Source organism: Heterocephalus glaber, unplaced genomic scaffold (assembly GCF_053883595.1).
Source record: "Heterocephalus glaber isolate CG9 unplaced genomic scaffold, H.glaber_assembly_v1.0 deba00001479, whole genome shotgun sequence".
NCBI lineage: Eukaryota > Metazoa > Chordata > Mammalia > Rodentia > Bathyergidae > Heterocephalus > Heterocephalus glaber.
In genome coordinates this window covers 7,538,391-7,564,390 of record NW_028258316.1, presented here as the reverse complement: position 1 = coordinate 7,564,390, position 26,000 = coordinate 7,538,391, and the positions used below count along the sequence as shown (strand labels likewise).

The 26,000-nt window shown below is 52.6% G+C and overlaps 1 protein-coding gene and 1 long non-coding RNA gene across 2 annotated transcripts in view; one reads left to right on the top strand and one right to left on the bottom strand.

Annotated features, from left to right (window-relative positions):
* The window catches only part of Eeig1 (estrogen-induced osteoclastogenesis regulator 1), a 34,870-nt gene extending 19,004 nt beyond the window's left edge, over positions 1-15,866 (bottom strand). The window contains exon 1 of the mRNA XM_004849282.3: positions 15,322-15,866. Within this exon, the coding sequence (XP_004849339.2) occupies positions 15,322-15,467 (146 nt within the window). The 5' untranslated portion in view covers positions 15,468-15,866. The remainder of the gene's footprint in view (positions 1-15,321) is intronic.
* LOC147826070 (uncharacterized) lies at positions 8,979-13,609 on the top strand. The gene is made up of 3 exons (XR_015439837.1): positions 8,979-9,289; positions 10,438-10,559; positions 10,647-13,609. It is a non-coding gene; the product is annotated as an uncharacterized LOC147826070 (long non-coding RNA).
* Positions 15,867-26,000: the final 10,134 nt, after the last annotated feature.

Genomic DNA, 26,000 nt, shown 5'->3' with positions numbered 1-26,000 from the left:
CAGTTAATTCAAGGCCAGCCTGAACTATGTTTTGAGACCCTGTCTCAAAACAAGAAACCCAGCCCAGGCAGGTGCCAGTGGCCCTGTTCTTTTTGTTTTTTTGTTTTGGGTACCGGGGATTGAACTCCGGACCTTGCACTTGTGAGGCAGGCGGTGGAACCACTGAGCTAAATCCTCAGCCCTAGCGGCCCTGTTTTACAGACATGGCTACCCTGCTCTGCCCTCTGTCCTGAGTCAGCTTAGAACCTGGGGAACTGGATTCTCAACTGACCCAGGGTTCACTTCCTCCGGCTCTTAGAACCCATCAGGACAGTAAATGTAGGGATCCAAAGTAAACTGCTGCTTTGACCAAGTCCTGGTCCAACCCCACACACCTGGCAAAGGTGCTCTCGCCTCCCAGTCTGGCCCAGCCTGCCTCCTGTTTCCTGGGCACTCTCCTGTGTGGTAGGGTGCTTCTCAGACATCAACTTTCCACTTCCACTTTCCAGGGAGTCCAAGCCCTTATCATATACACGCAGGGGGTGGGGGTGAGAGGCGGTCTGCACCCTGAGCTCCATTCTGCAGGATCCCTGGGAAATCTGCAAAGCAGGGGAGGCATTCTTGGGCCCCACAGCAGCACGAGTATCCATCAGACCAGGCTCCTGTGCTTTGTGGGCTGACCCTTTACTGTGAATATCCATGCTAAGGAAAGATGGGTTTCGGGACCAAGCTCATGCCAAGGGTCAGAGGGATGTAGTCAGAGGCAATCCCATCAAGAGCTACTGGGGTCGGGGTCGAGGTAGGTTAATCCAGACCAGAGGAGATAGTGGCAAATGCTCAACAGGTAGGCCCTGCACAGGTGCCTAAGATCAGCCTCCCCCCTCCTGGGCACCTGGTTCGTATCAGCGAGTCAGGCACTGGACCAAGAGCTGTCCCTGGCTGACCTTCTGGAACCCACAGCCCATCATCCTCATGTCACAGGTTAGGAACCTGCAGCCCAGGGCAGGGAAGTCACCTGACCAAGGTCTCCTGGCTGGGAGAAGTCTGTGATCTGAAGCCAAGCTGGGCCCCCTGCCAAGACTGGGTGAAGCCAGAGGTCCCAGAAATTCAAAGCAAGAAAACAGTGGGTGAAACTAATTAAGAGAGACAACGATGGTCACTACATCCTTGTGGAGGGAACAATCCAACAGGAAGAGATGACAGTCCTAAATATTTATGCACCAAATACGAATGCCCCCAACTATACAAAACAAATATTAATGGACATGAAAAACCAAATAAACAATAACATAATTGTAGTGGGGGATCTCAACACCCCTCTATCACAAAGAGACAGATCATCTAGGAAAAAAATTAACAATGAAATTCTAGAACTGAACCAAGCTATTCAACAAATGGACTTCATAGATGTTTATAGAATGTTCCACAACACAAAATCAGAATACACATTCTTTTCAGCTGCACACGGGTAATTCTCCAAAATAGATCACATGCTAGCTCATAGGGCAAATCTAAGTAAATGTAAAAGAATTCAAGTTAACCACTGTATATTATCAGACCATAGTGCAATACAATTAGAGATCAATAACATAAGAAACCGCAAAACACCCACAAACACGTGGAAATTGAATAACACTCTCCTGAACAACCAATGAATCACAGAGGAAATTAAAGAAGAAATTAGACAGTTTCTACAAGTAAATGATAAATGCCAGTACAATATACAGGAATCTGTGGGACACAATGAAAGCAGTTCTACGCGGGAAATTCATAGCAGTGAATGCCCATATTAGGACAACAGAGAGAACTCAGTTAAATAACCTAATGCAGAACCTCAAGCTCCTAGAAAAAGAAGAGCATAACAAACCCAAAGCACGTACAAGAAAGGAAATTATAAAGATCCGAGCAGAAATCAATGCAATGGAGACTAAGAGAACGATACAAAAAAATCAATGAATCGAAGAGCTGCTTTTCTGAAAGAATAAATAAAACTGATGAACCTTTAGCCAAGCTTATCCAAAAAAGGAAAGAAAAGGCTCAAATCCATGCAATTAAGAATGAAAAAGGTGAAGCCACAACAGATCTAGCAGAAATTCAGAGGATCATCAATACCTACTTTGAGAACCGATACTCTAATAAAATGGAAAACTCAGAAGAAATGGACAGATTCCTAGATACATACGAATTGCCAAAGTTAAATGAAGAAGATATAGAAATTCTAAACACCCCAATAACAATGAGTGAAACTGAAAATGTAATAAAAAATTTACCAACAAAGAAAAGCCAGGTCCTGATGGCTTCACTGCTGAATTCTACAAGACATTTAAAGAAGAACTATCACCATTACTCTTTAAACTCATCAAGGAAATTGAAAGGGAAGCAAGGCTTCCAAATTCTTTCCTGGAAGCAAGTGTTACTTTGATTCCACCAGGGAAAGACACAACCCAAAAAGAGAACTACAGACCAATCTCCCTAATGAACATAGATGCAAAAGTCCTCAACAAGATACTGGCAAGCAGAATACACAGTGTCATTAAGAAGATCATACACCCTGACCAAGTCAGATTTATCCCAGGGATGCAAGAGTTCAACATCCGTAAATCAATAAATGTAATACACTATATTAACAGAGTCAAGGACAAAAACCATATGATCATCTCAATAGATGCAGAAAAGGCATTTGACAAAATCCAGCACCCATTCATGATAAAAACCCTACAGAAAATTGGAATAGAAGGTCTTTATCTCAACCTGATTAAGGCTATCTATGAAAAACCAACAGCCAACATCATACTAAATGGTCAAAAACTGAAAACTTTCACACTAAAATCAGGAACAAGACAAGGATGCCCATTATCACCACTCCTGCTCAATACTGTTCTGGAAACATTAGCCATAGCAATTAGACAAGAGAAAGAAATAAAAGGAGTAAAGATAGGAAAGGAAGAAGTTAAACTGTCATTATTTGCTGATGATATGATACTTTACACAGAAGACCCAAAAAACTGGGTCAAAAGTCTTCTAGACCTAATTGACAGATTCAGTAGAGTAGCTGGATATAAGGTCAACACTCAAAAAGCAATAGCCTTCTTAAACGCAAATAGCAGACCCATTGAGAGAGAAATTCAGGAAATAATTCCTTTTACAATAGCATTTAAAAAAATGAAATATCTAGGAATCAACCTAACAAAGGTAGCAAAAGACGTCTACACTGCAAACTACAGCACTCTGAAGAAGGAGATCAAAGAGGATATAAGAAAATGGAAAGATATCCCTTGTTCCTGGGTAGGAAGAATCAATATAGTGAAAAGGGCCATACTTCCAAAACTACTATATAGATTTAATGTAATACCGATTGAAATTCCAATATACTTCACAGAACTAGAGAAAACAATCCAAAAATTCATTTGGAAGCAGAAGAAACCTAGAATAGCAAAGGCAATTCTAGGCAACAGAGACATGGCTGGGGGTATCACAATCCCCAACTTGAAACTCTACTACAAAGCTACTGTGATTAAAACAGCATGGTACTGGCAAAGAAACAGACCTGAAGATCAGTGGAATAATTAGAAGATGCAGAAACAACTCCAGACATACTCAGCCACCTCATCTTTGACAAAGGAGCCAACTGCCCTCATTGGAGAAAAGACAGCCTGTTCAATAAATGGTGTTGGAAAAACTGGATTTCAACCTGCCAAAGATTAAAACTAGACCCATATCTATCACTGTGCACTAAACTAAGATCAAAGTGGATTAAAGAGCTAAATATCAAGACAGAAACAGTAAACTTGCTGGAAGGTAAGTTAGGTAGAACTCTCAATGACATTGGCATAGGAAAAGACTTTATGAACAAAACTTCAGTAGCACGGGAGCTAACACAAAGAATCAACAACTGGGATCTCATCTTATTAAAAAAGCTTCTGCACTGCAAGAGAAACTACCAATAGAGCTAAGAGACAATCTACAATATGGGAAGAAATTTTTAGCAGCTGTACCTCAGACAAAGGTCTACTATCTAGAATATATAAAGAATTGAAAAAAATCAGACCCCCCCCAAATTCAAAGACCCAATTCAAAAATGGGCATCTGAAATGAACAGACATTCCTCAGGCAAAGAAATAAAAGCAGCAAATAAATATATGAAAAAATGTTCAACATCATTGGTCATTGGAGAGATGCAGACAAAAACAACACTGAGATTCCACCTCACCCCAGAAAGAATGGCTGCTATCAAGAAATCAACCAGTAACAAATGCTGGAGGGGGTGTGGAGAGAAAGGAACCCTTCTCCATTGTTGGTGGGAGTGCAGACTGGTGCAAGCACTGTGGAAATCAGTATGGAGATACCTCAAAGAACTAGGACTACAGGTCCCATTTGACCCAGGTATTCCCCTGCTGGGGATCTTCCCCAAAGAATTAAAAGAATCATACCACAGCAATATATGTGCACCTATGTTTATAGCAGCACAGTTTGTAAAAGCTAAAGCTTCCAAACAGCCCAAGTGCCCATCAACTGGAAACTGGATAAAGAAGATGTGGGGTTTTTTTTTATAAAATGGAGTACTACTTAGCCATAAAGAACGAGAAACTAGTCATTTATAGCTAAATGGATGCATATAGGCCACACTCTTAAGTGAAATAAATAGGACACACATGTAAATACTGAATAGTATCTCTAGTGTGAGAAACTGAAAGTGTAAATAAGGATGAAAATGATTAAAACGATTAATTGAAAATCTGAAATAGGAAAAGGTCCAAAGGTGTAGGGGTGGTGGGAGGGAAGGGGAAAGGGAAGAAAGGAAAGGAAAAATTATGAGAAAGAAAAAATAAAGGAAACAAAATCTATGTAAATAGGGAAGGGTGGAAGGGGTGAAGGGCACATAGGTAATGGGGAAAAAATAAGAACCAAGATACATCATGTACAGGTACAAGCACCCAATGATAAATGTAAATGTACTGTATACCTAAAATGTACCAATTAGTATATAAATAAAAAAAAAAAAAAGAAAGAAAACAGTGGGTGTCACGCTAGGTTGCGGAAGCAACTTCCCCTCCCAGGCCAAGATGGCAGCAAATGGAGCTGCAGGGCCAGCTCTGCTCCAGGACTTCCCTTCCCCTGTCAGACTCAGCAGGCCCACTCAGAAGTATGGAGATGCAGAGAGATGGGGAGCCAAGGGCCTCAGTCACACCCTGTCCCTGTCTCATCGAGCTGCTACAGGGCCTGGCACAAACACGGTAGGCATCCACGCTGAATGGGGCAAGGGCCTACAGCCTTTCAGGAGGAATTGAAGAGAGGGACCTCAAGTTCCTCTCAGAATCATATGGTCCAGGATGCAGGCAAAGTCCCTGACCCAGTCCCTTCCCTTTCCTGCCTGAGGGCCATGCATCTGATCATTGCCCCAGACCCTGAACTGGGCAGGGACAGTGGAGAGGTGGGCTGGCAGGTGGCCCAGGCACGCATGGCCACTCCTGGAGGACTCACACCTAGGTGGTGTTTGATTCACCAGAGAGAGAGGAGGGAGGGATCCTCATCCCCAGGGCCCCGTTCCTCCAATGGCTGGACTCGAGTCACGCGGATGCCTTCCATCCAAGCTCATCCTTGGGCACCCCAGCACGTGTGGGCTTCCTCTTCTGGGCCTTGCTTTCTGGGATGGTGAAAACAGCACCACTCCTGAAGGCAGGGCTTCTGTTGTGTTCCCTGCTGCTTCCCCTTCCTGAGGACAGTGCCTGGCACAAGGTGGATGCACAGTAAGCATCTGATGACTGAATGAGAGCCTTCCACAAGCACACCTGTAAGTCTTCCTATGCCACCTCCAGGTAGGCACTTCCCAGTTGTGGCTGGGCCTCATTCTCCGCAGACACAAAGGTTGGGTCGGAGATCGCTGCCATCACTGGGTCTGCCACCTAGGTGTGCCCACTGACCCACACCATATTCCCTGTGGCCTCCTGGCCTTCTAAGGTGACCCCCAGATAATCAGAGATTGCTCAGGCAGAGTCACTTTTCCTCCAGCCCAGCACCAAGCCAGACCTGTTTTTCCAGCCGTCCTCACAGCTCTCAGAGATTCCAGCCACAGGACAAAGGGCTCAGGGTCATTCAGGACACAAGCCCTGACTCACAGGTCTCTACCTCCTCCCTGGACACCTGATTCCGCAGGCTCATGGACAACTCGGGGCCAGCTTCCTACTCTATGTGCATTTGCTGAGCACTTGCTATGGGCCTGGCTGAGCAGGACACTGGGATACATCCCAATGGGCCAGCTCGTACATCCACAATAAGCAGGGTTGGCCTCACCCAGGCCCAGCTCTATTATGTGATCATCTTTAGCTGACACAGACCCCTCAAGAACTGCTGTGGCCCAGATCAGCCTTCTTTGCCACACAGCGAGAGCACACCAAGGGCCAATCCCCAACAGGGCCCAGGACCAGCGCAGATGGAATGGCAACACCTCCACATTCTGCTCATTCCCTGAGATGGACATGTCTCAGGGTCTCTGCTCATGCATGCGAGTGACCCAGATCTAATCACAATTGTTTCAATGGGTGAACTGCAGGAAGAGAGAAGAGAAACAACTTAAGGATAACAGGGAAACAGGGACCTTTCCTTCCTGTTCCTATCCTTGCTCCCCTCTAACCACTGCCCTTGATTGACACTAACTACTGCCAGCCTTCACTGAGCACACTCTGTGCCAGGGCTATGATGGGTACATTCACCCATCTCATCCACACATCACAGAGAAGGTTACTGCCCTATTCACTGATGAGGAAAGCAAGGTTCAGAGACCCAGCAGGCTGGCAGCCCCAGGAAGCCCCCAAGTCTTGGACCTGCCAAGCCCCACAGCCCCACAGGCCCTGCTGGGGTTTGCAAGAGGCAAGAGGAAAATTCCCAGCCGGAGGCTGTTGGCAGCTGCCAAGATGAGCCCCACACACAAAAGCGATGGTTCATCAGTCAGATGGCTCAAGCTGGCCTGACAGAAAAACCCAGGAAAGTCCCGAGGACTACCTCCAGGAGCCCAAGGTGACTCATTGTGTCCAGAGGGCTTCGGTGCCCACCCAGCACCACGAGAGGGGTGGGGCAGCTCAAGACTCACTTCTAGCAGAGGTGTGCAGCTCACAGGTCCTCTGAGGGAACACAGCCACAGAACCAGCCCCTTCCAGATGCCGATGACCTTACCCTGACTTATACCTGAATGCTTAAAACTCTACACAGATGGCCGTGTACCCTCCTGGTTAGTGCTGGCAGGGACACTGGTCCTCTGCCGCCATAGCAGCAGCTTGCTCATCCTTCCCACTGCAGAGGGAGTTTTGCTTTCAGTCCTCCTGCAATGAGCAGGGTGAAAAGCCACCTTTCTCAGATGACTCTCGCCCTGCCGCTGCCCTTTGTGGTTCTACAATACAAAGATGACTCTGATCTGATCTGAACCCTTCTGAGGCCCCCACCCCTCAGGATGTTGTGTGAGCCCCTCTGCAGGGCCCTCGCCTCCTCCAAGCTCCCTCCAGGCCACTCTCTAACCCTGGCTGTCCCCAAGACCCCAGCCCTACATCACTTCCTCATGGTCAGTCGCCACAGTTCCAACTGTTGTGTGCTTCTCCTTTAGGGGTCTATAGGATTGGGGACCACATCACAGGGCCCAACCAGGGACTCAGACATGGAAAGTGCCCAGGAAATTGTAACAGAGGGGACAATACAAGCCACAGGTGTGCAAAGTCTAGCCACTCTGAGAGGAAGTGGTGGGAGGCAAGGGTGCTTTTCGTGCGAAGAGGACCCACACTTCCGCCTTCCCTGGCAGCAGTCTGCCTAGCTCCTGTCTGGGCAGGTTTGGTCTTTTAGCTACCAGTGGCCTGGCAGTGTCCTAAGCAGGCAGCCCTGATCTCAGGAGGACTTGATGGAGGAAGAAGCCGAAGCTGCAAGGGCAAAGCCTTTGGCCAGTCACAGAGCCATCCAGGAGCTGCCAAGGTCCAAATGCAGAGCCTGAGTGGGGCCACAGCCTCTCTTCCTCTTTCCTTACCGGTTGTGAGCGCTGCTGCCCCTGTGGGGGGCCCACTGAACCCTACCATCAGGCCCACAGCTGCCTCTCAATTACCACCTTAGAGCCCATGGTGGCACCAGGCTGCCTGGTATGCGGGTGAGGGCTGCTCCTGACACCAGCTGATACCTCGGGCACAGAGGAGGGGAGTGCCTGGGCTACACAGCTGGCTGTGGCCGCCATAGTCCAGCATATACTCTGGTTCAGAGCCAGGGGAGAAAAGTTCCAGCCTGGGACAGTGCCAACCCAAAGCAGGAGGTTCAGGCCTACAGTGCAATGGAGACCACTCCTGACCATCAAGGGTCCACAGTCTGGGGAAGGAGCTAGACACAGGGGTGGGGGCTGCAGTACCCTGAAATGAGGACTCATAGAGCTGAAAAGGCCAGAGGAGCTAGGAATGGCTTCCCAAAGGAGGGGCTGTTGGGCTGGGCAGGAGTTCAGCAAGTGGGGAGGTGGGAGGCTGAGGAAGAGGCAACTTCAGGGCAGAGGAGGAGCACCCAGAGGCCGAGGGGTGAGATAAGGGCCAAAGGGCTGCATATTCTCACCTGCACCCCTGCCACCAGCAGGTGACAGCCAGTTCCTAGTGTCAGGACCAGCTCTGGGGAGCTGTCCTCTAGCTGCCAGAGTGGTCCCTAAGCCAGCAATGCCAAGGGTGCTCCAGGGGGACAGGACTAAGCCAACGGGGGACAGAAAGCAGGCCAACCCCAGGGGCCCTGAGCCCAGACACCAGGTGTGCTCCTTGTCACTGTCACCCTGGGAGCTGTGAGTGAACATGAGTGGGAAGCACCCTCTCTGGTGACACCCTATCAGTCCTGGCCCACAGAGGAGTACCAGCTGCCACAGGACCAAGTGAGGCACACCATCCAGCCCACCATGGTGACTCAGGCTGGGGCCAGGAGCCAAGCTGGATGTCTGACAGGCATTACCTCACCATGTCCTCTGGAGAACACTTCGAGGCAGACAGCACAGCCCCACCTCCAGGGAGGTCACAGAGGAGGCTGGAGCTAAGTCCCTTGCCCAAGGTCACAGGCAATGGCAGGCAGGCCTGGGTAAGGGGAGAGGCAGACACCGGACAGGCCCAATTCTCTATCGGAGTTTCTTCCTCCAAGCACCAAAGTAAGCTGGCCTCAGGGTAGGGGGCTGTGCCCAGCCAGTCAGCATCTAGTCCAGTGGGATCCACGCGATTCTGGGCCTACACTGGACAGCTCTTCCAAGCCTAGTGCCTAGAGAGGCTCAGAGCAAAGCCCAAGGGTTTGCAACCCAGCCCTGTGAAGACACCATAGCCAGGTAAGTCACAGAGTACTTTGGGACCCCGGGGGCAGATCTGGTGTCCGCTCAATCCAAAGCACTTGCAGCAGAGGTGGATGAGGAGCCACACATCCCCTCTGCATCCACCCTAGCTCTAGGACTCTTTCTAAACTAATCTGTTTCCCCTGCTGGAACCTTTCCGTGGCTCCTTGGTAGGTAAGGACAGACCTAAAGGTTGCAGCATCACTGCCTGGTCCCTGACTCCACCCATACACTGAGTCCCTAGGCTGAGGCCCATGAGCAGGCTCACCAGTGGCCACCCCAGTGCCCAAGCAGGGCCCCTCGAAAGCAAGTCAGGACTTCCAGGTACTGAACAAGCAGGGTTCAAAGCCATCCGGGGCCTCTGAGCCATCTCTAGGCAAGGAGAGCTGACAGGCGAGCCGTGAGATTGCCACAAAAACCTCTGGTCAGCATAGCCTGGGGATGGAGCTCCCAGCTAGGATACAGGCCTCAGGGATGGCCTTGTACTCACAGAACCAGATCCCTTCGGGTCAGGGCCACTGTCAGGCTGGCAGGCAGGGGCTGCCAGGTAGCACTTGTCAACAATACAGCCAGCTGGCAGCAAAGGCCAGGTCTGTGGAGCAGACTCTTAAGGCCAGGCCTAGGCAGGGCAGCCTCAGACCTCACCAAGGCCACCAGCAGCACCATCTGTCCTGGTAGCACAGCCCTGTGCCCGAGCTGGCCTCTGAAGCCTCCTGACCTCCCTGCTAGAGGAATTCTCTTCACAGGTCCCTCTGCTGGCACATGGAAGGCCTTCCATGAGGTCCACACAGGGGACCAAGGACATGTCCTGGGTTCAGGAAAGGCCCAGACCAACAGCCCACGCTGAAGTAGCTGCAAATCCCATTGAGCCAAACACTGCCATGCAGCACTGTTGTCAGATCTTCCAATTGGAAAGAAACTGAAAGGCCAGATTTTTATGTAAATCAACAACTACAGAACACTGCATGAGTCCACAAAATCCTGGATACTTTTAGCCATTTTGCACCCTCTGAATGTCCATCTTCAGCAACTCTAAGCAACAGGCACAAGGCCAGGCCTTCAGGACAAGGACCTCACCTGGCCACTCTGCCTGCCACCTTCTCTAATCTGTCCCCTTTCCTCTTCCTCTGCCTGCCACCGCCCAGCCAGGCCAGGCCAGGCCAGCACTGCCTGCAGGCCAACTCCAACTGGCTCCCACCAGGTCTGGATCAGGGCCCCTTGCACCTTCTCCAACATCACCTTCCATCTTGCTTTACTCCAGAACCAAGTAAGTGCCTTCCAGCAAGGGGCCTCTACTTCCCACTTCTAGCCCCACCCCTCCACCTTCAAGAGTCTCACAGTGTTCCTTCCTCAGGTAAGCCCTCCATTCTTGTGGTGATAATGTACCCCATGAAGAGACAGTGAGCCCCATGAAGGCAAGGACTGGGACCCCAGCCTGATGACGAGTGGCCAGAGGCCTGAATGGAAATGCCTCCCCAGCAAATTCCCTCTGATTAGGGTTATCTTTATCTTTTTTTTTTTTTTTTGGTATCGGGGATCGAACTTGGGACCTTGTGCTCGCATGGCAGGCGGCAGAACCACTGAGCTAAATCCCCAGCCCAGTATTATCTTTATGTATGTATACAATGTGGCAATAAATATTTTGCTATTGAAAAAAAAAATCCCTCCCCACTGGTCTGCCAGGGTCTACTGGTATCCACAAGGACTCACTCCACATCTGCCTGGCTCCAAAATTCCCATGATGCCCACCAGGGAAGAGGGGTGCCTGGTCCTGCTCACCTCCAGAAGCCCAGGACCAAAGGGTACTCAGAGTGGAACGGGGTCCCATTCTTGTGCCTCAGCACTTCCTGGTGCGCTCAGGCTCTAAGTTCCCACTCTGGGCAGGAAAATGGATGCCCTGCCCATCTCAGAGGTCCCCTGCACCTCCACACTCCTGCTCCCTTCACCCAATCTCCAGCCTGCCTTCCTACTGCTCCATGCCAAGGTATTCCTGAGAGCAGGCCTTGGATGGGAGTGGACCCAAGTGGCATTTGGCAGCCTCTTCCAAGGAGGGCGGGCAAGGGACTGCGGAAGCACAGCCCTGCCAAGCCTGTGTGAGGAAAGACCAGCCGTCTTGGCCTCCCCAGGGACTGGGCCTGGGCATACGCCCTCCAGCTGTACAGCTGACCTGTCCAAGGGAATGGCCCTCTGTGGCCTCCCATCTGGGTGGCACCAGTCCATGACCACAGAAGGGAGGCAGTGCCTGCATGGTGAGCACCCAGGTGCCCCTTCAATATCTGCCCAAATAAACCCCACTGAAGGCCGACAGACCGCTCCAAGCTGCCAGAGAAGAAAAGGACAGAGAAGCGGACTCTCTGTGTCTCGGACAGCCAGGCACGCAAGTTCAGAGCTGGAGGAGCCCCTGCAGCAACCTTCTCCTCCTAGCCCAGCCTACCTTCTTTGTGCAGAGATGGGTACTGAGGTACAGGGGTAGAGGTCGGGTCCAGACCACAGTGCGACTGGCTGTGCGATTTGTTCCACCTATGAGTGACCCTGGTGAGTCACTTCTTTGTACCAGGCCTCAGTTTCCCCATCTGTCGGCTGAGGAGACACTCTCTCCTTTCTCTCCTCCTTGCTGTGACATAAAGCAGCACCTCCCTTGTATCTCCTCCCCTGACACCACCAGCCACATGCATGGGGTAAGCCAAAGGACCAGTACCAGCCGGGAGCAGAGCCCTCAGGATACCTAGGATTATTCCTGCCCAAAGGCCACCTCAACAGGTTAGCTACTTCCCAACTCACTAGACTGGGCTAAGACTTCTGTATCCCTCCTGGGACGCCCTCTCCCCCGAAAATCTCCTAGATGGCATTTGGATCCATCTGTCTGGGAAGCCTCTCTAGGGACCCCAGAAAATGCCACTGTACTCCAATGCTAGCCTGTGCCTGGTCCCACATCCATAGCAGTGACTTCAACCCCACTCCTGCCTTATGGTCCTGGGACTCTTTACCTTGGGCCTCCAAACTATCCAGCTCTGTACTTTCCTGTACCATCCAATTCACTGAAAGGAACCTTTTTCAAAGGTTTGGGCATGCTACATGGGTCTATAGCTACTTCCAACCCACCCAAGTTCAGGTCTTCTTTCTGCTCCTCTGTAGTTGAGCGATACTTGGCTCAACCACTTTAGCACTCCTGAACCCAGTGTCTTCACCTGTAAACGGGGACAACAGCCTCAGCTCACAGAAGGTTGTGGGGACTCAACAGAGCATGCGTTGGAGGTGCTCAACAAATTCCTGGCATACAGCAAATGTACATTCAGAGCTCGTTTGAATCATAATGGTAGAAAAATTGTTTTCCCAATTGCCATTTACCACCCAGTGACTTCTCGCCTCTCTGGCTTAGGTGCCTCTCCAGATGGCTGAGAGGACTCCTGGGGATACCATCTGCAAACAGCACAGTGCCTGGCACACAGCACGGGCACTCAGAACACAGTGGCTGTGAGGATTACTGCCTGTAAGGAGGTGTTAGAAAGATGAGCCTGAGGAACAGCCCAATGCACCACCTGCTCTACCTGCTCAAACTGGGTCAGGCTGAACTGTGGACCTAGCTGTTGCCATGGCACCCAACTCAGGGAAATAGACTCCAGCTAGGAGGGCGGATGCTACAGGGGTGGGGCCTCGGCTGCTTCGATCTGAGCTGCCAGCACCAAGTCTGAGCCATTGCAGAGGTCCCTGGGGTTTGGGAAAATTGCTACTGGATCTGAGCCAATGATCTAAACAGGTCCAGTCACCTCAGGCCCTACCCCAACTTGTAAACAATGGGGTCATGGCAATCTGGAGGGGTGGGCTGTAAGGTGGGGCTCCTGGGCTATAGTAGGGTGGGTGGGGTGTGGGTGGAGGAAGCAGGAACCCAGGAACCTCCAACCCCTGGACAAAAGCCAAGGCAGCTCTGAACTGGCTTCAGGTTCTCTGTAGCCACACCTGCCCAGCACCAAACAGGTACCCTGCACCCACTAAGTGCCCAGCCTCAGGGGGCCTCAATGTCAGTTCCTCCCTTCACAGCCCTACTCAGGTTTCATGCAGGCTGAGGCCTGGGAAAGGCTGCCTGGGCTCAGCTGGGCTTGAGGAATCAGAGGCCTCTTGCCAGAGGGGAAAAAAGAGAAAACAGACATGGAATCCAGATCATTCGGGCTAAGATCTGGAACTTTCCAGACTTTCCTGGATGAGGGGGCAGGTTTAGAGCCCTGGAGAGGCTAATGGGTAGGGTGACAAAAGTCACACGGCCTGGGAAGCCAAGTGAGACCTCAGCCTGTGGCTCAATGTCAATTCCTTGGTGAGATTAACGGGGGGGGGGGGGGGGGGGCCTGGGCTGCTCTATGGGAGGTGGAGGGGTCCCCCTAAGACCTGGAGGGGCTTGGGCCTGGGCAACTCTGCCCACAGCAACCACAAATGCAGCAGTGATTTGCCTGGGTAGGGCATGGTACATAGATTACCCATTCCCCTCACAACCTGAGGAGTGGGTCTCACTCCTCCACTTTACAAGAGCAAACAGGCTCAGAAGCACAACGAGGTAGTGACTAAAAGCACATCCTGAGTTGGAAACTAGGTTCTGCTGTATTAACTCGAGAAAATCACTCTGAGCCTCAGTTCTCACCCCTCCATAGGGACCCCACCTCTACCCTGCTCTATGTCACAGTCGAGGGGTTGAGACCAACAACTGCTGGCTCTTGAGATAGGGAGGTTAGGTAAGTCAACCAAAATCCCCCTGCCAGTGACTGGCCAACTCCAGGCCCCAGCTCTGAGCAGAGTGGGCCCGTGTGAGGTGGGTGCAGGATCCCATGCAACCAAGGATGCTCCCCCCAAAAGGGGCAGCTCTTATCCAAATTCCTCAGATAAGCAGCTCCCAGTGGACCAGGGAACCAGGACATGGAAAAGGGACCTCACCCTGCCCACACAGAACACCAAAATCTGGGTTAGGCTGTGCAGCTCCCCTACTCCCTGCAGAAGACGCAACCTCCAGATTCATCCAACAGGTCTCCCAACAGCCCAAGTTCAGCCGATCACCCCCTTCTCTGAGGTCCCTGGTAAGCCACTTACTTCCTCTTGCTGGGCCTCAGTTTCACTCAGAATAGTGGCAGCAGCCCATGCTCACTGGCCCCACAAGGCCTCAGGCGCAAGGGGCAGGCTGGGTGAGGGAGGCAGCACATGCCAGGCCCCCCAGTGCATTCTCTACTGAAACTGCTCCACAACTCTTGACGGTGGAACCTGTATCAGGCCCAGTTTCCAGAAGCAGAAACAAGAGCCCAGAGCAGGCCAGGATCCAAATCCCTATCTGTCCGACCCCAAGGATCGCTCCAGACAAGCCAGGGCTGTGACCCCAGGTGGACCCAATGGGCGGTGGGCAGCCTGGGAGCTCAGTTGCCTTCCACAATAAGATAGCCAGCTGGACCCGCCAGGATGGGGATCAACACAAAACCAAACTCAACCCATGGAGAGGGCAGCAGCCTCCCGACAAGGGCATTTGCAATGTAAAGCAGTCCAGCTCGGCCACAGGAGGACAGTCACTCAGAAGGGGCTGGGCAGGCCAAAAAACAGCCACCATCTCCAGCCAGACCCCAGAGCTCCTGGGACTGGTCCTTTGCAGCCACCTGGGAGAGCCAGAGAACCTGTGCTGCCACAAGCACGAAATCATGACAGCCCCAGGTGCAGCCAGGGTGCAAGGTGCTCTGGAACACCTCTTTCCTGCTCCCTCAAAGCGGAAATCCAACTGCTCTCTACTACATACAAGTCTGTAGGATGGGCCTATTGTGGGCTGCATGCAGAGCTCCAAAGGGCAGCTGCAAAAACAGACTCCCAGGTATCTGGCTGGTCACCTGCAAACAGGTGCCTGGCACCTTGCCAGCTCGTTCCGGCCCTATCGTGCCTTGTACAAATCTATCCTTGACACACAGATGCCCTGGGGCACCCTCGTCCCAAGGAAGAACTGCACACTGCCGAGGAGCTAGATCGCGTCACCCCCTTCACCGGCAGGTAGGAAATGTCCCAGGTCCTACCTTGACGACAAACTGACAAAATCTCCACCATCCAGCAGCCGGACCTTGCAGAAGAGGACCCCATTCACGAAGGGGACCGCAGTCAGTTCCTCCAGGGTGAAAGTGGTTTGGAATTTGAATTTCTTCTTCTTCATCAAGAAAGCCATGAGCGAGTTCCCTGAGTCTGAAGCCCCAAAGGCCAAAAAAAGGGGGGGCAGAAATCCCCAGGATTCCTTTCCCTACACCACACCCCCTCCTCAAAAACACCAGAGCCCGCTCCCGCCCAGATGGTGGCGGAGGTGGCGGCAGAGCGGGCGAAGATCTGAGTCTGGAGCCCCGGGTCTGGGCGACCAGTCCGGTGTCCGTGGGCTCGCTGGTTTCACCCTCGGGGAGCCGGGTTTCCGAGCGTCTCGAAGCAGCTGGGGGCTTTGCCGGCCCGTAAACAGCGGGGCATGGTCCGGGAGGCCAGGACAAGGGTGGCCGGCGGCGCGCGAGCGGCCAGCATCCCGAGCGGCCCGGGAGGCTCACCCCCGGGGGCCCGGCGGCCCGGCGAGACTTGGGAGGGCAGCGCCGCGCCGGTGTGGCCCAGGTACGCGCGGCCCCGCCCCCGCCGCCGCCGCCGCCCCGCTGGCGGCCGGGAGAGGCGCCCTCGCCGTGCTCGCCCCCGCACCTGGGCCCTGCGCCCAGCGCAGGTGAGGCGAGGGTGGGGGCAGGGCGCCCCCGCGACGGCCCGGACTCTGGCGGCCGCTCGGGGAGGCGCAGCGGGGTCTCTGCTGGCCGCCGGCCACCTCTGGGGGGGCACCGGGCCGGCTGCGGGCAGCGGAGGCGCCGCCTCCTCCTCGGTACTGGGACCCGCGCCGCGGGCCCTGGCAGAGCTGAGAAGCCTTCCGGCCCGGCCGGTGGCTTCCGCTTCGCCCGCCGCCTCTGCCCAGCACCCCGCTACCAGCACTCCGCCGCCTGCGACCCCAACTGCGGCCACCTGAGCCTGACGCTGCGCGCCGCCGCTCGGAGAATGCCGAGGCCCTGAGCGGCTGCCCGCCGAGCCGCGGCGGAGCGCGGCAGGGGCGGGGCGCCGGCCGCCCATTCCATCCGCGATTGGACGGCCTATGGGGGCGAATGTGGAGCACCATTGGTGGACAGCTGCGTGGGGCGGGACTCATGAGGAGCAGAGGTGGCTCGGATGCTCGGATTGGTGCGCTGCAAGTCTAGGCCCTTCTCCTCGGGCCCGGCGGGGCGGGAGCCGAGGGGTTGGGAGAGGGGCTCCGGCAAAGCAAGGCGAGGCCAGATGGTGGGAGGTTGCGGGGTGGGAGCTGGGGCCGTCCCGGCAGGGAGGAAAGCGCGAGCAGAAGAAAGGAAGAAAGCATGACGGGGAGAAACTGAAAACTATGGCTGGAACGGCCTTCCAGGGTCCCACCAGCCTTGAGCGTTGAGCTCTAAAGCAGGCTTGGAAGATACTGAGTCTCGTTTCTCGGAAGACTGCCACTCAGAGAGGTAGATGGCCCAGGACCCGCGCAGGTCTGAGTCAGGGCCGAAGTGTGGGAAAACTCCGCCGCGGCGAGGTCATCTGGAGCAGTTTATCTCGTAGCCTTGTGACCCACCTTGTCCTGTTCCAGGATGTTATCTAAGCCTCTTGCTGTCCTTTCATTTTTTTTTTTTTTTTTTTTTTGATAGTTGCGGCTGGTCTCCTTGGCTAGATTAACTGCTCAGGGGACAAAGAACACTTCGGCAGCGCTGTATCTATCCCCCAGACCCTCAGCATTTCATTCATCAGTGCCCAATGCTTAGGGACACTGCTCTGAGCCAGGCGGGGACCCGATGGGAAGGAAGCCTGGCCTAGCTGTCTCTGGCCCTGTCTCTGGAGAAGCAGGCAGGGACACAGGCACCCCATGGGGGGAGGACGAGAGGGAGGCTCTGAAGAGGCATTGGGGACCCAGATTCCACTGGACGTGGGCTTGAGTTGTGTCTGCACCTGTAAACAAGGACCCCCATTTCGGATTGCTTCTGGCTTGAACCACCGGTGATAACGTGCATGACTAACCCAAGACAGTCCTGATGGGACAAGTCATGCATCTACCACCGGTGGTTCAGAGCTGCCCATCAGCGAGACATGTGAATTATGGCCCCATGGTGAACAAATTTAATCCCTCTGTGCCCGTTTTAACCCCGCTGCAACCCCAGGGGAGTGTTCTTGTCTCTCATCCTGGCTGTGTCTGCTCTAAAATGGGAGGAGAGCCTGTGGCTACCTGAGGCCAGGAGGGGATGTTAGAGGAACTAGCCAGAGGAAGCTATCTCTCAGCTGTGACCGTGAATAACCTCAGGCCACTCCAACAGGAAGTAGGGTGGGCCTGGCTGCCAGGCTTGGTTCTGTTTATCTCTGCAGCCTTAAGGCTGGGAACCTGGGAAATTTTCCTTCCCTCATTTCCCACATAGTGCCTGGGGAAGGAGAGAGATCTTATGAGGGCAGGATGCTAGATTTGGGGTGAAACATGCCCTAGTTAAAATCCTGGCTCTGCTGTCCATTGGCAGTGTGGGGTCCGCTGGGTTCACAGATGGGGAGGTGGCGCGGTATGACGTGGCTAAGGACCCCGCTGACATACTGATGATCAGTCAGGTCACACAAACTTTGGGTATAGTGTTTCATGGAAGTAAAGAAATCTTGGCAGGAATCTTGCATGCCTGTAATCCTAGCACTCTGGCGACTGAGGCAGGATTTTGCCTCGAGTTTGAAGCCAGCCTGGGCTACATAGTCAGTTCCAGGCCAGCCCGAAATACCCTGTCTGGAAACAAAGCAAAGAATCCCAGTCTTTCTAGAATGTTGTGAAGACTACCTGAGGCTGCACCTGCCAAAGCTTAGACCTGGAGGGACAAGAGGATCTGAGCAAGTGCTCAGTGGGGCACTCCAGCCCCCCAGTTTCCACGTATGCTTTGTCCTACCTCCCAGAGGCCCCTGCAAGGTGCAGAGGGGGCCCAGCACCAGACAAGACTTTCAGACAAGTGTGGAGAGGAGAACCCAGGGAAATGGACTGGGTCACGGGTCCTGATCCAGTTTCGGTAGACAAGGAGGGCCTCTTGGAGGTCTTCTCTCACCCAAGGCCTCAGTAAGAAGGGGAGCCCAGCGCAGGAAGCTCTGTGGTCAGAGGGATGAGTTGGTGTACTTGGGGGGCTCCTTGTGACAGGAATGGAATGGGCAGAGGGGCCCGCTCACCTGGGCCCTGGTGAACCTAGGAGGAGTTTGGTTTTTATTCAAAGCTCAAAGGAATATTTTTGGAGGATGTGAGCAGGGGCCGGGGTAGGGGGGGGGGGGGAGGGACAAGATTCAAAATATGATGTTAAAAACACTCTCTGAAGCTGGGTATGGTGGCACACACCTGTCATCCCAGCACCGGGGAGGCTGAGCCAGGAGGATTGCTAGGAGTTTGGGGCCAGACTGTGAGTTCAAGGCCAGCCCGAACTACATCGTGTGACCTTGTCTCAAAAAACCAAACAAATGAAAACCTGACACCCTCTGAGCCGGGTATGGCAGCACCTGCTTGTAGTCTCAGCACTCTGGGAGGCTGAGGCAGGAGGATTGTAAATTAGTGCCCAGTCTGAGCAATTTAGCAACTTAGCCAGACCCTGTCTCAAAAAAGAAAAAAGAAAAAGAAAAGGAGCAACTGGGGACATAGCTCAGTGCAAAGGCCCAGTTCAATCTACAGTAACAAAAAACAAAACCAAAAAACCACCCTCTGGCTGCCGTGTGGAACAAAAATTCATTGCTGGGGGCAAGAAGAGATGCTGGCAGTCAGCGGGGGAGGCCGGGCGGCTCACACCCTGGCAGAGACAGCGAGGCGAAGAGAAGAGGAATTCATTGCACAGAAGGCCCTGGCAGCGCTTGCTGAGGAGTAATAGTTACTCACAGTCACGGTCAAGGCTGACAAGCCCAGGAGGGACTCAGCCTTTTGAACATCTGCAGGGTTTGGAATTGATTGATTGCTGGGAGGTCTTGAAGCTGGGAGGTGGTAATAAGTGCTGGGTGGGTAGGTGTGGGGAAGGAGTAGCAGGAATGCAGGGATTCACTGTGGCTGCGGACCCCAGAATGGGACCTAGGCGGGACAGTGGGGGCACCTTAGAGAGCCCTCACCCTTATTCGATCCTGGACAAACTGTGTGATGCCCTTGAATTAGCACTGTCTCCCGATAAGCACAGGGTCAGGCACCTCACCCACAGGGTGCCCTTGTCCAGTTCAAGGCCTGCTACCTGACAGACGCTCCATAAATGGTACCACACAAATGCATGTATAGATGCGTGGATGGACTCACTGGTGTATAATTGAGAAATGGTGACTTTAGGGTTTTTTTTGGTACCGGGGATCAAACTCCTGTGAGGCAGGCAGTGGAACCACTGAGCTAAATCCCTGGCCTGCGACTTTAGATTTTTAAAAATTTATTGCAGTAAAAGACACATGGCCATTAATCCCCATCAAAATACCCCCCCCCATAAGCTGGCCATGGTGCTACATACCTGTGACCCCAGCACTCAGGAGACTGAGGCAGAAGGATCACAAGTTCAAGCCCAGTCTGGGCACCTTAGTGACTTCGTGAAACTCTGTCTTAAAATTAAAACAAATAAAAGGGCTGAGTATGTAGCTCAGTGCAAAAGCCCTGGATTTAATTTCCAGTACTGCAAAAAATAATTTTTTAATAAAATTAAGTTTAAGAAAGAGAACGGAGAAACTGAGGTAGGCCAAGGAAGTGTCACTTGCTCCATCACCTGAGGGCAGCTACCCAGCTGGCCTGACTCTCGGTCACCTGACATCAGCATGGAGCCTGACTGTTGCACAGTCATGCCTCGCCATGCCGCCTCCCAACCTGCCAGCCGAGGGCAGCAGGCGCTGATTCACCGGTGACTGGACACTGGGTATTTGCAGAGCCAGAGCAGCAGCTGGGCCACCCAGGCAGCTGACCAGGCAGATGGACGTGTGCCTGGCTCCTCGCTGCTATCAGCCAGTCACACTGATGATAAAGGCTTTAAAGAACAGCCCCCCACCCACCCCGACAGCGTGTCCCGCTTGAGCCTCCCACGGCCAAGTGCACAAGGCTCCTATTGATCAGCCAGCAGTTCCCCTCCAGCTCAGCTGACCATGGCTCACGTAGTGGAGTCACAGTTCATGGTGGCCCTGGGTCAGAGGGAATTTGCATATTTGCCACTTAGAAAGAGATGCTGCCAAGCTGCCTTCCAAAAAGGCTGGACGAGTTTCGTTTTGTTCTGGTTTGTGTTTTGTTTTGAGATAGGGTCTCCCTATGTAGTTTAAGCTGGTCCTGAACTCACTATGTAGCCCAGACTGATCTCAAACTCACAGTGATCCTCCTGCCTCAGCCTCCTGAGTGCCGGGATTATAGGCATGTATCACTATGTCCAGCTGTAGTTTTGTTTTGTTTTGAAAAAGTTTTGCTATGTAGTCCAGGCTGATTTTGAACTCACTATGTAGCCCAGGCTAGCCTTGAACTTGCTATTCTCCTGCCTCAGCCTCCTGAGTGCTGGGGTCACAGGTGTGCACCACCACACCCAGCTCCATCTTTACCTACCTGTTTGAACAAAAGAACAAAAGCTATCCTACAGTGCTTGCGTTTCTTCCATTTTCATATTTTTTGGCTGTTTGAATTTCTTCTATAAATTGTCCATGTCCCTTTTCCATTTTTAAATTGGAGTAGCAGTAGTTCACTATTTGACAGAGCACTGGGCTGGGAGTCAGGAGCCCAGGCTTGACTTCCACCTTTGCCTGTGACTTGCTGTGTGACTTCAAATCGGCCCCTGACCCCTCTTTCCCTATCTGTTATCAGCATTCAATGAAGCAGTCTGAGGACCTGTCTGCTTCCATGCTCTAGACCGCTACTGTCTAGTGGAGTTTTGTGACTGAGATGTTCCATATCTGCACTGCCCAGGATGCTAACTGGCCACATGGCTGGTGTGACTGAGAACTGACTTTTCATTTTCATTTAACTCAAATCTAAAGCGGGTGTGGTGGCACACACCTGTGATCCCAGCACTCAGGAGGCTGAGGCAGAAGGATCACAAGTTTGAGGTCAGCCTGGGCTACACTGTGAATTCAAGGCCAGCCTGGACTGCATGATGAGACCCTGTCTAAATAAATAATTGTTCAAATTTAAAATTTCAGTAGCTGCACGTGGCTGACGATGGCCATATTGGGCAGGGCAGAGAGAGGAGGCCTACACTCCACGGGAGCTGCATACAGACTCCTCCTCAGGTGGGGTAGAGAGGCCCTTGTAACTCCATTTCTCTGAGCCTCAGTTTCTTCATCTGTCCAGTCCAGCAACCTTCCTGAGGTTGTTGGACAGATTTGATTCCCAAGTGTGTGTGAAGGTTTAGGGTTGACTGCAGAGTCAGGCCAGGTTCCCAGATGGAAACACAGAGTGTTTGCCCCATTTATGTCACATCCCGAGACAGGGGTGGCTTTCCCAGTCGCCTGGCTCCCCCTTCACTTCCAAGGCCAGCTTTATCTTCCTTTTTTTGCTTGTTTGGGTTTTTTATTTGTTTGCTTGTTTTGAGAAAAGGTCTCACTGTGTAGCTCAGGCTGTCCTTGAACTTGTGTTAATCCTCCTGCTTTAGCCTCCCCAGGGCTGGGATGACAGGCATGTACCACCGCACCCAGTTTAACCCTCCCCTCCTAAATCAGGGCTTCTGCTCCAGGCCTGCAAACACAAACAGGGCAAAGGCTCAGCTCTTCCACCTGTGTTCCGGGCAGTGAGAGCTGGCCCTGCCCTTGTGTTCCTGCCATTTGTGCACCTGCAGATTTGCCTAGCAGCCTCCGGGGCCTCTCCTGCGTCTGCCTCCCACACCAGGCTTCCAAGTCGGCCAGGCCCTTCATTCAGTCACTCCTTTTTTTTTTTTTTTTTTGGTTCCAAGGATTGAACTCGGGACCTTGCGCTTGTGAGGCAGGCGCCGGAACCGCTGAGCTAAATCCCCGGCCCAACAGCAGTGATTAAACTCAGGACCTTGCACTTGTGAGGCAGGCACAGTGCCACTGAGCTAAATCCCCAGCTCTGTTCATTCATTTTTCATTCTTAGGTGTTTATCTCACCCATCTGCCTCGGGCTGGGGCCGCAGAGAGGAGCCTGCAGCTGTGGCCCTTGAGGTGACAGCTGTGAAGCACCTTGGGGTGGGGGGCTGGGCTAGTGTGGGCAATCGGGGTGGGCTTCCCTGAGGAAGTGGCATGTGCGCTGACCCTGAGAAATGGGTAGAAGTCAGCCAGGAGAGAGGGGACTTGGTGTGGAGGACCCTTAGCTGGCCTTGACAGGAGAGAGCTGCCTGAGAAAGGCTGGGAAAAGGCAGGCCCAGTCCCACAAGAGGGCTTTGTAGACCATATTAATGATGTTGTACTAGGGTTGGGGATTTAGCTCAGTGGCACTGCGCCTGCCTTGCAAGTGCAAGGTCCTGAGATCAATCCCCAGTACCAAAAAAACAAAAAGCAAAAACAATGTTGTACTTTATCCCAAAGGTAATAAGGAGCCATGGAAGGTATTAGGGAGAGGATGACGTGATTAGTCCAGCTCCCCAACGGGCCTTTGCCTCCCTATAGGAATTAGGAATGTCACTCCCTTACCTTTCCTTTCTCCAGCTGCCTGATTTCAAAATACTTCAAGAAGCTGGGCAAGGTGGCATGTGCCTATGATCCCAGCACTTGGGAGGCCGAGGCAGGAGGATCACCACAAGGTCAAGGTCAGCCCGGGCTACATAGTGAGTTCAAGGCCAGCCCGGACTATCTCAGAAAAACAAACAAAAATCCAAATAGTCTTGAACGCACAGTTCCCGGGCCTGGCTGTTGTCCAAGAGGTGACCTGGGTTCAGATCCCAGCCCTGCCACTCCTTGGCCCTGTCACTTCAAGGAAGTCATCCACCTCTTTCCCCTTTCCTGTCCTCACCTGTCACAGGGAGCTCTGACGACAAGTCCATGGCCCAGAGCCACCTAGGAGGTGGAGTCTGGCTGAATCCTTTCTGTGTGGGATCAGACCAGAGTCACGAAGGAGGCTGGAGGGGCTTCCCAGAGCAGGGGCAGGAGTCATGTCCGGGGAAGTGTCCCTGGGTGTGGTGGGAAGACTGAGCTGGGCCACCTGGAAGTGACCCCCTGAGACTGCAGCAGGCGCCTGGCCATTCCCAGCTCCCACCCAGCAGCAGGAGTGGCAGTGTACATAACTTGGCGGGGCCACCACCTTTGCCCCAGCGATCAGGGCCATGCTTACCCAGCAGAGGTGTGTCTGGCCACCTCCCTGTCCTGGAGGACACCTGCACACCCAGCCCTGTGTGGAGCTCTGCTTGTTGGCTGAACTCTTAGTCTTAGCAATGCCTTGTTTTGTTTTGTTGAGACAAAACTTGCTATGTATCCAGGCTGGCCCTGAACTCAGGTGATCCTCCTGTTTCAGCCTCCCAAATGCCAGGATCACAGGCATTCGATACCACGCTTGACTTCTTTTCTACTCCTGTGTCCCTCTCTCTAGTGCCGTAGGGAATCTGCACTGGCAAGCTTCCCCCATGCATCTCCACTTTCCAACAGCCAGGGTCAGGAGGCTGGGAGCTGGAACCCTGCATTTTAATCTCCTTCCTTCCAGAAACATTAGCAGCCCCAAGTCCAGCTTTACCTCTGCCACTCGGCTGTGTGATTTGACAAGTCACTCCACCACTCTGTGCCTACAGATCTCTAAAACGGAACCACTACTTCCCCAAGTGTAGTTCAGTAGTGAATGAGTGGGTATCTGGGAAGTGCTTAGCATAGTGCTGTTTGGCTAAACCCATATGGCAGTGCTGCTGTGTGCCAGGTGGGTGTCTGGGGCTGGAAGGGAGGGAGGCAGCAGATCCTGCGGCATTTGTGGCAATGAGGGCAGAAATCGACACTTCATTCCTGCAGCCCCAAGGTGTAGCGGTGCTGACCACTCAGCTCGGAGTCGGCTGTAAAGGTCTTAGAGGGAGGGGCATGGTGGCCCTGGGCTGTATTCCCAGCACTCTGGAGGTGGAGGCAGGAAGACCTTGAGTTCAAGGCCAGCCTGGACTGCACAGCACCATCTCAAAGCAAAGCAACACAAGGTCTGGTCTCCATCTCCCTCCTCTGTTTCTCTAAACAGCATCAAGGCCGGGCCCTAGAAGCTGGGCCAGCTGTGTTCCTGAAAACCTGGAAATGCCAACAGCAGCCTCCTCGGGTACCCTCATTATCTCACTCCACAGATAAGAAAGCAAAGGCACAGTGGGGTTTTTTTGTTGTTGTTTTGAGACAGGGTCAGTCCAGGTTGGCCATGAACTCATTTACTAGCCCAGGCAGGCCTGGAACTTGTAGTGGTCCTCCGGCCTCAGATTCCAAGTGCTGGGACTTCAGGCTTGCACCACCACGCCTGGCTAACAGCAAGGTTTTACCAGCCCCCAACCCAGGGCCTGCCTGTAACCAGGACCAGTAAGTGGCTGTTGAATGACTAAGCAAATGTGCAGCGCAGCCCTACAGACCAGTCATTGCTAACTCAGGAGACAGGGGCACAAGAGCTGGGGGGGGGGGCAGGGTCCCATTTCACAATGAGGAACCGAGGCATACGTAGGAGTCATAACCAGAGTCACCTGGGGGGTAACTGAGGGAGCTGACTTCAAATCCTGACAATCTGGATCCTAAACCTGAACTCAATCACTATGAGTGTTCTCTCTCCTCTCTCCTCTCTCTCTCCCCCCCCCCCATTTTTTGAGACGGAGTCTTGCTACATAGTCCTAGCTGGCCTTGAACTCACTGTGTAGCTCAGGCTGGCCTCGAACTCAGGCTGATCCTCCTGCCTCAGCCTCTCTGGTGATTACAGACACGGGCCATGACACTGTGCTTAAATAACAAACTCTTAAACAATCCATGGGTCCAAGAAGAAACTACGAGGGAAATTAGGGAATATCTTGAGATAAATGAAAATAAAAACACAGCCTACCAAAATTTACAGGATGCAACTAAAGGAATGCTGAAAGGCAAGTTTGTAGCAGTGACACATTAAAAAGAAACTGCTCAACTCACAAGTAACAGATGCTTATCGTTCGCAACTTCAAGCATTATACAATTTTATGTTACAGAAAGAAAAGCTTGAAAAGTGAAAGTTGGGCTGAGCATGGCGCTCAGCAGTAGTGATTGCCTAGCCTAAGGCCTTGGGTTCAATTTCCAACACTGAAAAAAAAAAAGGGAAAATAAAGGTTTGGTCCAGACACTTTCAGATGGTTTTTTGAAATCTTGTAGTACCTTTTTTCCTCCAATTTGTTCATTTCTTTCTTTGTTTTTTGTTTTTGTTCATTTTGTAAAACAGACATAAAATTTCTATTTATTTATTTATTTTTGAGACAGAGTCTCAAAAATATTCACCTGAAAAATATTCAGGCTGGCACCTGGACTCACTATATAGCCCAGACTGGCCTTGAAGTCATGGCTGTCCTCCTGCTTCAACCTCCTGAGTAGGGGCATTACAGGGATCCGCCACCACGCCCTCAAACCCCAATGTTTAATTCACTTAGGGAAATCGGGAATTTCCCAAACAAGCCCTTGGTGAGAAGCTAGGGCTTCTCCCCAAGCTGCAGGGGCTGCCAGCCACTGATCAGCATCTGGGCTGGGCTCGGGCCTCCATGAGTCTGGGCATGCAGGCCCTCGGGTGAGGAACATCCTTTTAGGCCCCTGCGAGCGGTTGATTCCCGCTACCGCC